At 41.4% G+C, this 14395-nt stretch overlaps 1 protein-coding gene across 2 annotated transcripts in view; it reads left to right on the forward strand.

Moving 5' to 3' along the window:
* The window catches only part of DCBLD1 (discoidin, CUB and LCCL domain containing 1), a 35603-nt gene extending 21349 nt beyond the window's left edge, over positions 1 to 14254 (forward strand). For both annotated transcript variants that reach the window (XM_026845817.1, XM_026845818.1), the window contains exons 6-14: positions 518 to 558; positions 1839 to 2054; positions 2767 to 2897; positions 4748 to 4895; positions 4985 to 5101; positions 6594 to 6684; positions 7728 to 7777; positions 9341 to 9460; positions 11904 to 14254. In XM_026845817.1, coding sequence (XP_026701618.1) covers positions 518 to 558; positions 1839 to 2054; positions 2767 to 2897; positions 4748 to 4895; positions 4985 to 5101; positions 6594 to 6684; positions 7728 to 7777; positions 9341 to 9460; positions 11904 to 12421 — 1432 coding nt within the window. In that variant the 3' untranslated portion in view covers positions 12422 to 14254. The remainder of the gene's footprint in view (positions 1 to 517; positions 559 to 1838; positions 2055 to 2766; positions 2898 to 4747; positions 4896 to 4984; positions 5102 to 6593; positions 6685 to 7727; positions 7778 to 9340; positions 9461 to 11903) is intronic.
* The last annotated feature ends 141 nt before the right edge of the window (positions 14255 to 14395 follow it).

Here is a 14395-nt window from a genome sequence, read left to right on the forward strand (position 1 = left end):
CTTCAAACTAGATGTGGACTTAAGACTAGTAGAAAGTCACTGGTTTCAGTGAAGTTGCTCTAATTTAAGCTACTGTAGGTGAGAAGACACCTGGGCCCTGTGCTAGAGCCGTGCACCATTGGTCACTCCGGGCCCTGTTAGCTTTCTCGATCCTGGCTCTTTTGAATGATCTTTCATTGCTGGTTTGAGGAGCAGAAGGGGAAGACTCTTTCCCACAGTGGTGCAGGGCCTGTGCAGATGAGAAAAGCAGAAGTGTGCAGCAAGAGTAACAGGCCGATGGGATGGAGAGGCCCTTTAAAGCATAACAAATGCTCAAAACCATTAAAAAACTGATGCAAATTCAGCCGTGGGGAGAGATGCACAAGAGTGCTCTTACTGGGGTTGGTAATCAGCCAGCAAAGTAAGAAGCTATCTGGCCAGAGATATTTTGCTAGATAAACCATGATTCTGAAACTGTACCTTGGCATTCCCATGACCACCTCCTGAAAGGCTGAATTACCTTTTTCTTTTCTTACAGTGGTTCGCTGTCAGATAAGCGGTTTATATTTACTTCAAATGGTAAGAATAATGGCTTTATTTTTAGCTATTCAATTTTTAGCTTTTTATTTAAGCATTTTCTGTAAAAGTTTTGAAAAGTAATCAGGAGAATGTCAGGCTGTGTCTAGGAAGGATGTTTTAGGACAGCAATTTTTTTAAATTGGCAAGTGAATAAAAAAAATGGAAAGGATGTGAATTGAGCTAGAAAAAACCCACAATAGGAATAGGTCATACTCACATAGACAAGAAAAAGAAATAGTATTCTGCTGTTACATTTCTGGTGCCAGCATATGAAAAATGGCAATCAGATAATCCCATTTTTATGTACTTTAGGAGGCAGAAAATGAAAGCAGTTTTTCCACAGACATTTATAAATTTCATATTCATTATACAAGAAGAGAACAAAAACATAGGAGGAATGAAAATATATTTACATTGCACTGATAGAGAACAAGTTTTTGTTTATGACTTTCCAAGATGCAAAAGCGTCTTTAATCTGTCAAACTGTTCATTTGCATAAAACATAGCAAAGAGGGGGAAAAGTTCGCACTCGTTCATTTGAATTATATTTCAGTCATCTGAGATAAAATCATTTACTATTCCACTGCAAACTGTAGAGCATGTATAGGCCTTTGAAACTGCCAGGGAATTATTTTTAACTTCATTGAAACCTTATTCCACTGGCCCATTTTCTCTGAAGAACCTTGATGTGCAGAAATGTTGTGGGTTCTTTGGTGGAGTTTGCAATACTTACCTGCAGCTATTATCTTCATGGTATCACCTCTTGGCAGCAGTATCAAGGAGCTTCTCTAATGAGTAAGTTTCCTAGCCCTAATTGCAGGTGAGAATCATGAAATATTTACAGTAGAGTGTTCCTTTCAGTAGAGTGCCTTCATCTGAGAAATGTTTTGTACAGCCAAATTAGTTAATGCCAATCTTGAAACATAAATATTATGTTTCAGAAGGAAAATGTAAAAATATAAGAAGTCTTCACAGGAATGAGATAAAACTGCAGAAATTAAAAAACAAAATGGCAAAAATAGCAGATGTAGTCAGAAGGTGTCATGTATGTAGGAGTTAAATTGGTAAAGGAGAGGGACCGCAGCAGTCTGGTACTGGATCATCCACTACAAATTGACTGGCAAACACTACAGCTAATGGATAGCATCAGCCTAGCACTAGATTAGGCAACATCTGACTTTGCTGTTGTGGGTGGTCTTCATATGTTGCTAGCCTAATGTAAAAATACACTGTGAAAACACAAAATAACTCCTTCTGCCTGTCTGTGTGGGGACTCCTAGGCTGCAATAAATCTCTCAGTCTGGAAGAGGGATTCCTCTCCAAGAGCCAGGTTACTGCATCTTCTTACTGGGAGGAGACCAACGAATTTGGGCAACTATTCCAGTGGTCTCCTGACAAGGCTTGGCTTCAAGTCCCAGGATTGTCTTGGGCCTCTAACCACAGCAACACTCGTGAATGGCTGGAAATAGACCTGGGAGAGAAGAAGAGAATAACAGGTATGTCACTGTCTGGGGTTTCATCTGGAGAAGCAACTGAATGCAGCTGAAGAGCTAATAATGCACTAATGCAGTGTTTCTTTCATTAAATGTAATGAAATGTTCTGCATCAAGGAATATTATTTTCAAATTTAAGAAATCATGGCTATTTTTAAGATTGGTCTTCCTCTAGGGATATAGGATGGGACTCAACTGTCATGCATGCCTGATCTGTAAACATGCTGCAGGCTCAGAACAAAATATTCACATAAGGACCAGTAGAGCCTGGATGAAGGCTAAATGATTGCTTAGGACCTGTTAATGAAGCAGTTCTGGAATCAGTAAGAAACATTAAAGTCATAGCCTTTGAAATAATGGCCCAGATGAAAGAGATTCCCATTTCCAACTCCTGGTTCACTTGTAGAAATGTAAACTACAGTTGCTGTTAAACATGTAAAGACTGCTAATATGGAACATAACATCAAAAAGCAATTACCATTTTTGGAAACATTAATTTGAGGTCTGTTAAAAATTTCACCGCTCTAAATTCACAATTTAGAACTGATTTCTGTTCTTCACTCAACTTTTAAAGTCAGTAACCACCCCTGAATTCCAAAGACTTTGAAGGCAAAGTTCTATGAATCATTTTGACTTCTGTGTTTACATTAAAAAATATTCCTTTAAAAAAACAGACATCTAACAAATTAAAATGTATTTTTCATTTTTTTAAAAGGGATTAAGACTACTGGTTCTGGATCTACCATGCAGAATTTCAACTTTTATGTAAAGACATTTACAATGAACTACAAAAATAACAACTCAAAATGGAGAACTTACAAAGGGATTCTGAGCAATGAAGAAAAGGTAAGGGAAAGTGGAAGGGGTAGGAAAACAGAGCAATAATGCATACACTGCCTTGACACTGAAGGGCAGGTTTTCACTGTCAGGAAAGATTAGGAGCTTCAGACCTGTATAGACTTGGGTTGTCTTCACCAGTGTAATTTATGGCCATAGAGTAGGGAGCGAGCTTGTCGAAACAAGGAAGTTATCTAGTGCTTGCTGAAGTTGTGAGACACACACTGGAAGGCATGTGTATGTATGTATCCTTCTTTTAAAAGAACTGTAATTAAAGCTGTGCCACAGACTCATTGGGAAAGCCTTCAGCTCAGCACTTGCCCTTGCTAGGAACACCGTACCAGTGCAGAAGCATTGGTTGGTACAGCACCAGCAAAGCTGAAGGTCAGCTTCAGATAAACTGGGATGGTCAACCCACCCCTCCAACAAGCAAAACAACCAACTCGGGTAAAAGCACAGCGCTGCTGATGGAGCTGCCCCTGCAGACCGAGCTTCTGCTCGGGCTGTGGTCAGGTCACCAGGGACTCCCCTGCTTCCCGCCCTCATCGGTGGGACTCTTCTGACACAAGTCTCTGGGCACAACCTACATCTATTAGGAGCTGATATAACTGAACGTAAAATAAATGCTCTTACACCAAAATACCTGTCCACACAACAGCTTTCACAGACTCTGGGTGACTTTAACAATGAACAGATAAAAGCACTGCAACTGGTTCCTGCAGATAAAGGATGTGCTGCACAGGTTTGTCTGACAACATTTCCCCCTGGAAACTGCATGTTCTCTTAAAAAAAAAAAACAAAAAACCAACCTACACAAACCAAAAGCCCCGCTCCCTGCCCCCACAGCATTCAAAGTCAGACCTTCACTCATCGTTTCAGAGGGAACTCAGCTTGACTCAGGTCCTCGGGTCTACTTGGTCCTCAGTCCTGATGCCAGTTTTTAAAAACCTGGTAAAGGTGTAGAGAGATTTCCTCCTGCCTCTGATTTTCTTAGCTTGTATGGCAAGGTGTTTCACAGCACAACATTAACTGGTTTAATATTTTTTAAATGTTAAACTGAGGGGGTGTTGGCCCAGAAAGTAACAAATCAACCTAGTAGTTGCTAAACTGTGAAGGCTAGCTATTTAAAATCTGCAGGTTTCAGTTTTTCAAAATGACTTGTTATATACAAAATATCTTATGAAATTATTATATATGATCTTAATTTCAGCTAAGGTGCATGACAAAACCCATCCCATCAGAACCCCATGTGGCCTGGCATTTTATCTAAGATATGTTGAGCTCACTTCCCTATCTCATCAGGTTTTTCAGTTTTCCTAGAGCATGCTGAAGCATCTCCAAGAACTGATTTTTGCAAGGACTACTCTTCTGCACATGGGCTGAGCTGATTCTGGGAAATGCTGTATAAGTGCAGGGAAAAGGAGACACAATTGCATAGTTAATAGTCACTCTTCAAGCCTGATACAGAAAACTGACCATTTTACTGAAATGTCTAGAAATATTTCACTTCAATTTTTTCTTTTTACATTTTTATACCCTGTTGCTCAAGTAAGGGTGCTGCAGCACTATTAAATCAAAAAGGATAGCATTATACCAGCATACGTTAACTAGAAATTACACAGAATTGAAACAGAGTGATAATCTTTTTTGTCCGAGCTAACAGAAAAATGTGATCGTCTGTCAGAACTAAAGATTATTTCTTTCCAGAACTCTCAATTCCAAAAATCTTGTGGCTGGATTCCAGATTATCACTATATTAGTTTTAGGATAATGAAAATCTTTGAAGTTGTATGTCAGGAGCACTTTGAAGAAAGAGTCTTTTTAAATAGAGCAAACAACGTGCTTACATTTTATTGCAGGTATTCCAAGGCAACTCCAACTCTGGTGACATAGTACGCAATAACTTCATCCCTCCGATAGTGGCCCGTTATGTGCGAATTATCCCTCAAACTTGGAACCAAAGAATAGCATTGAAGCTTGAGCTGATGGGTTGTCGAATAATGCAAGGTATGGGGTAAGCAGTGCTCCCCAGGCACAGTGCCTCCAAAGCCCCCTGTGCCAGCACAGTGCCACTGATGCCCCCTTCTCTTTTGCAGCTAATAGTTCATTTACGCATTCAATGTGGCAGAAACCAAGTCAGAGCACAGAAACTTCCCTTGGAAAAGAAGACAGGACTGTTACAGAGCCCATCCCGTCGGAAGAAACTAACTTGGGTAACACTACCTAGCACTGCATTTTCTCTAGGGTGCATCATTCTTCAGCCTAGCCTGAGTGAACTTTACAGTTCCTCACAAATCAAAACTCATTTTCCCTTCAGACCTTATTGAAGGTTAATGACAGAAAGAGGAGGGAGGAGCCTGGGTTCTTTTTGTCTTAAGGCACAGAAAGAGATTGAAAGCCTTAATTTTCCTTGATGTCTGAAACATCAGACTTTGGTTTCCCTGTTATATTGTTTTATTTGCCATGCTTGGTAGCTGGCTCAAGGACTATACCGAGCACTCATTAGCATTTTTTGGATGAGCTCATCCTCACTCTCTTCCTATATTTTATAATTTTTGTAATATGTGAGGCAGTGGTCTCACAAAAATGTTACCTTCTCTCTCTGTAACCATGACTCTTCCCAGAGCAGGTCCCCAGCTATAAGCAGCATACAGTAGTGCACAACTGCATAATTAAACACTCTTCCATAATGCCTCTGTTCATGGGAGCTCAGACAACCTTAATTCACATACTTCTCCCTGAATTTGCAGTCTTCATCTTTTAATGTTGTATCTTAGATCTTAAAAAGCAAACAAAATTTGTTGCTTATACTGATTGTTTGGTGGACCCATAGCCAGGCAGGAATAACCAGAACCACTACACCAAACACTGCTATCCATTAGGTAGCTGATAATTGTAGGAATGTCTCTGTAAAAAAAAAAAGCAAACTGGTTGTTAGAAGCAATCACTGTAAGAAAAAAAGCTCTTCTGAAACTGCATTGCTCTTGCCAAGAGCAAGCTCAGTTCATCTGTGCAACAGTATGGGTAAACTGTATCTATGCTCACTGAAAATGAAATCTACTGAGTTTTCATCTGCTAAATTGTAAATACCCTGTGGACACGTGTACTACCTCATTCTCACACCTGGTAAGCGTCTGTAGAAATAGCAAATGGTGCACTCCTGACACAAGACCCACCCCACTGCTAATTTTCAAATCCCTGCTCTAAAGCATATTGTGTTAGATTTTAACAGGGGCTAAACAGGTTTTTCCCTAGCTCCACTCCTGGAAATCTTTGAACTATTTTGACTGAAATGTTTCAGCCAGTTCAGCATGAGCCAGCTACTCAGCATGTAAAATTACAGCCTCATTTGGCACTTTTATAAGCAACTGAAAACAGAGTGTAAGTGGCTTTTTAAAAGTTACCTAGTGTGTAATAAGAAATAACTGCTCTTTGTAAGGATGCATATAGATGTTAAGTCAAGTGTCAGCCTTGAGAAAGTATATTTAACTCTTTCATCTCAGTGCTGTTCCACATAGGTACATGGCAACCAAATATGGGTGTGGAATGGTCTTGGAGTTTTATAGTTTTACATTTTCATGCTGTCTTGCATGGAGCATTCCTGCAAGATTATCTGCCTTTTGCTGTATTCTGTGTAGTAAAATTATCAGCTTCAGAGTAATTTGCCTTTTAAACTTTTATCCTTTTTTTTTTTTTGTCATACAGGCTTAAAGCTTACAGCTATAATTGTCCCTGTCCTCATCGTGCTGTGTCTGTTCCTGTTCTCTGGAATTTGTATCTGTGCAGCCCTCCGCAAGTAAGATACTGGCTTTTGTTATAGGAGGCGTGTGTGGCGACCTAGCTATCATGTCCAACTACATGCCCTCTTTCCAGAGCCTCTTTACCAGGGAGCTGGAAATTGATCCTGTTCAGAAGTCTTCCTTTTAAGCAGAACTCATGTCGTGTCTCTCTATATTGTATTTCTTACTATACATCTTCCCTAGTCAGATAAAAACAAAGACAAAGCAGGTCAGAACTGCACACCCTGGTTTACAGTCCAACATAGTTGGCTGTTCTCTTCAGCCTACATATACCCACAAATACTAAGGCATAAAGCAATTGAAGACAGAATAGTTTCCACACGAAAGCCAAGTAAAAATTCAGTGAAGGGCAGATTTGAGCTATCTATCTGGATCATTTTTTTTATTTCCCTCCTGTTGTGTTTCTAGTTCTGAATCCATTAAATCAGAACATTTAACCTAGTGGGCTGAAAGCAGAGCCCAGCTGTAAGGAGTTGCACATATACACTGGTAAGCAGCTAAAAACTAAGCCACTTCATTTCACAAGTCAGAAGACTGGAAGAAGCACTGCTAACTGTGATTCCTGCTAGATGTTCATTCACATGAACCCGCACTTGCATGTAGAGCTGGAAAATGCTTCTGTCAGCAGATAGGGATTTGGAAGTATAAGCAATGCTCTGGTGATGTTGCTTCATCACTAGCGGTACCCAACTCTGCCCTGGTTCCCCAGGAAACCTATAAACTAGCCAAAGAATTCAGAAGAACAGATTGAAAACATAACCTGGAGTGACACATACAGACATGGACACATCAAATCGATCAGTGCCAGACACAAGAAATTTGAACACTGGCATTCACAACTTGCATATAGATGGGGAAAAATGGGATATCAAAATACTGGTCTGCATGCCTTACATTCTAGTAAAGACCAGCCTCCAAGAACTCAAAGTGAAGCATAGTCCTCAGCTGCTAAATACAAAGACTCTCTCTGCCAGAGCTAAGGCATAAAGTTGAAATGCTGTGAATGCAGATGTTTATAAATACTTTCCTCTCCTCACAGGCGAGAAGCCAAAGGACTTTCTTATGGATTATCCAGTGCTCAGAAATCAGGTTAGTGGAGAATCATGTACTTTGTCCTGTCCTGGCCCTTGGGCCAATGGGAAGGGGCTTATGCAACTAAGTATGAAATGTTTATGAAATAGCATCTATGTTTCCTTGTTCAAATTCACATCTTCATACAAGGGAAATGACAAACTATAGTCCCACTTGTGTCATCCTAGCACAGTGCCCTGAGAAACAATATAATTTAGTTTCTATGACAGAAAGGCAATTAGCAAAAGATCTATTATACAGAGTGCATAAATTAGCATGTAAGACTGCTCCCAGGAGCCCTCCCTTTCCTTCCCTCCTCCAAAATACCTATTTTGCAGAAAATTGCTGCTTTCCTTTTCTTTTCCCTAGCAGAGGGGATTGCCTTTCTCTAAGAGAGCAAGGGCTAATAATTTTTTATGGGTTTAATATTTCCATCTCACTGCCCTCCCTGGTTGGGACTGTATTTATAAAGCCTAATAATACTGAATTGTGCTTCATGTGTAAAACCTGAATAGGGGACTGGCTTGAGGATTCTGCTTCAGGACATGCCTGCAAAACCTCGAAGTATATTCTTTGTCTTGCTCAATAATGCCTTCTAGAGTGGGCTCTCCTGTCAGCTTGGAAGTTAGAGTTTAGCTGTCTTCCTGGCCAGCCAACTCTATAGAATATTATCCTTCTGAATCTCAGCTTTCCATAAAAAAAAAGAAACCACTAAGCAATTCACATTTATCTTGACAAGTGCCTTGCAATAGCTCAGCTCCAGAATTTCATCCCTCAGCAGTTGCTGATGTCAGTGAAAGGAATGCTGTTACCCACTGCAGCTCGCCCTCATTAGAAAATTAATTTGTACTTAACATCATATTTGCTAATATGATTTTTCGAGGTCACATCATAATCCTTTCTCACTTGGTAATGAGGACAAATCCCCAGAAACTAGAGATAGTGTCTTATCCAGTCAGTTCATTTGTTGTGCGTATGCTTCACAAATCAAGCTCCTAAGCCCTTGTGAACCAGGCTTGGGACTTGGAAAGCTGGGAGCTGAACCCAACCCTTCAAGGACCTCCTGTTGCAGGCTCCAGGCAAGTGCCTGACACTGTGAATTTTTTCTTTTCTGTCTCACAAGGAAGTTGTGAGAACAAATTAATTGATGAGTGCAGGTGCTCAGATAGCAAAGAAATGGAAGCCATGCTAGTCTAGTGAAAAAAAGGCATTTTAAGCATACATTTTGCCACGTAAACAATGGCAAAACATGTAGCTGATTTAAAGCTGGTATTTTACTGATGTAGCCTGTTAAGGCATCAGTGCAGGCACCTACAGAGTTTGAGTCCTTCTTGCCAAGAAAATCCTCTATAAAGTTTTGTTTTCACTTGGAAATCCCAGTTGATGATTCACTTTTTCCTTTTCACCCTCCAAATTTAGGGGACTTTTTTTTTTACAAACAGCCCATTTTAGTCTTGCTCTTTAACTACTTTAATATATTGACAGCAATGAGTACACCAAAAATTAAACTTCCTGACAAGTCTTCTGATTGTAAGCATTTAACTTGCTGATAAGCCTTCTATTTTTATTTCTTTGTCATAGGTTGTTGGAAGCAAATCAAGCAGCCCTTCACCAGACATCAGTCAACTGAATTTACCATCAGCTATAATAATGAGAAGGAGACGCCACAAAAACTAGATCTGGTCACCAGTGACATGGCAGGTAACAATTGCTCCCCCTGTGATGCGTTCATTTTGCTCTGCACACAGAGCAGGTAACGGAGAGGGACAGGCCAGCTCTCATGCAAGTGGAGGCCCAGGAAACAGATTTATCTGCATTCATCCCAGATGCATAGTGAAGGAGCTAAATATATTAGGAGGAAAAAGATCACTATTTTGGAAATTTGTTCTTGCAGTTGTTGGGAAAGATTTCTTGATTCTGAAATAGTTACAGCTTAAGATAACTGTGGAAGGCACTCAGGCATGGATACAGTGAAAGAATGTGCCTAGGATAGGATAGTTTGCCTTTGCTGACTAATTTTTGTGTTTTGATTTAAACACAAATGTCTCTGGAAATGTACAAAATATAATGCCCTTTGCTGCTGAGCAAATAGAGTAATTACTTAGTTGGTTTGTGTTGCAATTTCATGCCCAACTGGAAGTTGCGCTGAGATCCCTGTGCAGCTTTCCTGGTGCCTGAACTATTTTGGAGACAAGGTCCCCTGAAGTTGGAGCAGGTAGAAGAAAGAGAAGATAAAAATTAACTGCCACCTTACAGGTCATTGTTTGCAAACACTCTGCATCAGTACTATTTGCATCCCAAAGGGATGACTTTTTAATTCATTCTTCCTGTCTAGTTTAGTCTCTCTGGAAAGACTAGTAAGACCAGCCATTTCATGGGATCGGTGATCAGCAATCTTCCAGAAAGATTAATTTGCTGTTTCCAGCCTCCAGACCTTATAAATTCTTTAGAATTTCTCCAATGCATTTGGCAGAGAAGTGCATTTAAAAAACAAATGGATGGTTACTGTAATTCCATATGGTGCTACCCTGGATATCTTTCAAAGGTAGTTTAAACCCTTTACAGAAACTTTCAATATAAATATGCAGAGACATATAAAGCAGTCTTATTTCATGAAGGAAAGGGAGTGAATAAAGGTTGCTGACAAATCATGGTTATCTGGCTCCCCTGGCCATGGCTGGGGAGACTCTGCTCTCTCCATCCTCCCCTCGTGCCATGTTTGTGGGAAGTCTTAACTCTCAGCTTGGCCAGGCAGCTCCCCAGCCCTAGCATTTCACCTACAGTCTCCTGAAAAATAAGAAACATGACATAAAATGTGAACGCAGCCCAGAAATGGGCCATTTAGTAATTTAATCGCAGAGAGCATGCAACTTGCATATAGGTTAACATGCTACATCAAATTCCTTCCCTTTGAATCGCCGGCTGCCTGCCGGTTCCCAAAGTCGAGATGCTTCATCCTGAGCAAGGGAGATTGCTGAGGATGGCAGCAGCAACGCTGGGGAGAGCTGCACCGCTTACTTAGTGAAATATCATAACAACTTCACCCTACATGCTGAAGTTTGGGACATAGCCAGGAACTGCCAAAAAGATTCACAGGACATATGGGATCGAATTCGACGCTCATGTCAGATGAACCACGATGCCAGAACAGAAACTGAGCTAACTTCTTCACGCCTGCGTCAAAACATGATACTTTAGCAGTGTCATTTACTAGAGCTGTTCAGGCCACCGTATGTATCTGTAAGAGATTGTCACTAGCACCAAAGCGAGAAAGTTAGAACGTTGAATTTTCTCATAATAGTTTTACTGGATTTCTTGAAAACCCTTTTAGTCCAGACCCCTTCTTACACGGCAGCCTGGCATCTGTCTCAACTAGAGGTGCAAACACATGCTTCTTAAGGCCATATTTACTCCATCTTGCTTCTTGCTCCTGCTTGGGCCCTTTGCCCATGCCCAGCTCTAGCCCCGCCATTCCCCTTGACCGGGGTGACCGCTCAGTTCCTCCAGCAGCGCTGGTCCCGCTTCTCCTCCCCCAGCTCGTCCCCCCTCACGCGCCCGCAGCAGCGCTGAGCTGGCTTAGCGCATTTCACACTTCCCTTGACTCTCTTGGCTGCCGTTCCGCCTAACTTCATCCTTCTTGTCAGTAAGCTACTGCAAGATGCCTTTTAAATAAAGGCAGCACTTGGTCAGGCTTGTTAAGAATCCTCTGGGCATTTTAATTATTCCAAAAGTGAAACACTTGTTTTGGAGAACTTCTTGCTTGTGGATCTTGATGCAATGTCCTTTGTCCAGTTTGTTGCTAATATTTTGTTGACTTCTCTCTTTTTTTAGGGTTTTGAGCATACTCCAGAAATGATGTTAGTTTATTTGGGTAGGTAGGTGGGAAAAGGGAGGGAAGGAGTAGGAAAAGGGGTGGCAGATTGGAATTGCTCCATGGAAGAGCTTCTGCCATGTTCTGCAACACTTGCTCACTGAAGGTTACAGGACCAGTACTGGGGAAAAGTTTCTTTGTATCCCTGATAACTACGCATTTGATACAATAACCGAGTAATTTTTCCGACATAAAATACCTACATATACATAAGTATTATATACATAAAATAACCAATCTATGACTTATTGAGCAGTTCATACTTCCTTTTAGATTATCAGCAGCCTCTCATGATTGGGACTGGGACGGTAACACGGAAGGGATCTACTTTTCGACCCATGGACACCAAAGATGAGGGAAGAAGGGGGAGTTCAGAGTTTGAAAATCACTATCACTGTCCACACAGAGCCAACCGGCATGAATATGCTCTGCCCCTGACCAGCCAAGAGCCTGAATACGCCACCCCCATCATAGAGCGGCACATAGCAAGAGAAAATAATTTCCCCTCCGAAAACGGCTACAATGTACCTGTCGTCTCATCTCAGAAACACTCCCTTTCTGCTGGCAGCTTCTCCAGTTCATGCAAGACCGATACCAGGAATGGAGACTATCAGACACCCCAGAGTGTCATAAACTACGACAAACCCAAAGTTAACGGTGTTATGACCTCTGTGAGCTACAGCACGGACTACCAGAAACCTCAGCCCAATGCCCTTGGGAGTGAGGGTTACTCAACGCCCAGAGACTGCCTAAAACCAATAAGCCAGACAGCAATGACAGCTCTTTTGTGATCTGCCGAGCAGGAGAGACACGGTGTGCAGGAACGTTGCTGCACAGCTTTCTGAAGTGAAAACAGAGTTTGGAGGGACTCTGCTGCGGGAGGCAGAAGGCAAACAAGCCCTGTGTACATAATATTGCAGTCTTGCTGGGTTCTGACATCTGAAGAAAGCATATGCTGTTTATCACTGTTTATAGCAAGAGAGATGTTATCAGTGAAGACTGTACATCTTATTTTCTGTAACTGATCTCAGTGCTCCATTTGCAATGTGTGCAATTTGTACATAGCTTTTATTTAAGGGGAATTTCTTAAGTTTACTTTTCACCTGGGGGATTGAAAAGATTGCAGAAAAGACTATTTAAGAAAAACAGGCCTCCTCCCTCTTTATTTTACCTGCTGTTGTACTGGCAGCTGTAAATGGTATATCCTACGGTTGTGGTTGTTCATCTCCTTTCCTGTTATAACTGAAGATAGGGCAGCACTGTAGATGATAAAAGAAGAAGTAAAACTACTTGAAGCATAATGTGCACAAGAGAAGGCAGCTGAGCATTTAAATACTGTGCTCAAACCCACTTTCCTGGCTGCTTTTTTAGCAGCAATTCTTATATGCTTGAATTTGATCTAGCGTATGAGCTGAGCCTGTCTAACTTGCTATTCACGTTAGAAACAGGTAGAAAGGCTGAAACGTTTTGGGTTCAAGCCATGATGATCACTCTGCAATAGAAAAAAACCCAAACAACAAATCCAACACCTGTCTATCTGGTTGGGGTTTTTTTCAGGAGGTGTGTGTAGAACCAAAATGTGGCTTTACAGCTGAGAATTAAATCCCGTTCAGGCCCTAACTGATGCTCTTGCTGCTAAACTATAAGGAAATTTCCTTGACACAAAGCAGCAACCTTCCTGAATTCTTCATTGCTCCACTAGGTATTTTTCTGTCTTACAAATTTAGGGTAGCATTTCTATTTGAAATATTTTAACTAAGTAAAACACAGTGTGTGTGTATGGCATACTGTTGCAGTTAAATTTGCAAGACAGCAGATCAGCACAGTTGTTTTCAAATAGTTTTTCTTTTGCAGCTAACGTTACCCTTATTTCTGTTTTTGGACAAACTTGAAAAAGCGTGGGGATGGGTGCAATGTATCGCACAGTAGCTGGCTCCTCTTCCAGCAGAGGCGTTGTTGAAGCGAAACAGCTTCTGGTAGCAACTGGGACCGTCCACTGCCCTTCTACCTGCAGCGCTTGGAGCGTCACTTTGAATTTGAAAGCTTGTCCTAAAACGTCAAGAAGCAATATACTTCTGGGAAGGAAGAATGGTGTTATATTTAAAGCACAAGGTTGGGAAACAAGACCAGTAAAACCTGAGCTCCGGGAAAGTCGCTGTCTGAAGGCCCTCCGTTTCCCTGGTGTAAACCGGGGATAATTTGCAAAGGATGCAACAAAGATTTGTGGTCTGTTCGTAAAGTGCTTTCAGATCCTTGGGTGGAAAGTGCTGTCAGAGTACAGACTAGTTGCAGTGATACTACTCACAAATATTGCTAACCCCAGCCACATCTGTCCTTAAGGCAAGCTCTTAATGGGTTCTTTGCATACACTTGTTTTGTGGCCTCAAGTGGTGCCATTCCCTCACGCTGCCGCACCATGCATGCGATTCCTGTGCAAAGAAGCAAGAGTCAAGGTAACCTCATAGCCTTCCTGTGTTTGCTGTCAATACTGTCTGTGAAATGTCTAAAACACCTCAGGTCCTGAAGTGAAACAGCAGCAGCCTGTTTGTTAGACCGAGCTGGGCGGTGTTGTTTACCTTCTGTTGTTTACATGTCTGTGTAAATAAAGAACACTGGTATTTGTAAATCAGTCACACAGGCTTGCTACTTAACTCGGTGACTTGATCATCACTGCACGCCCACTCTCGCCACATATCCCACAGGGTGAGAAGGAAGCGTTCCTTACGCCCTGAAAAAGTGCCAGTTGCGCTGCTGCAATTCACGGT

This window comes from Athene cunicularia, assembly GCF_003259725.1.
Source record: "Athene cunicularia isolate RWA chromosome 3 unlocalized genomic scaffold, athCun1 chr3_part1, whole genome shotgun sequence".
In the NCBI taxonomy this organism is placed as follows: domain Eukaryota; kingdom Metazoa; phylum Chordata; class Aves; order Strigiformes; family Strigidae; genus Athene; species Athene cunicularia.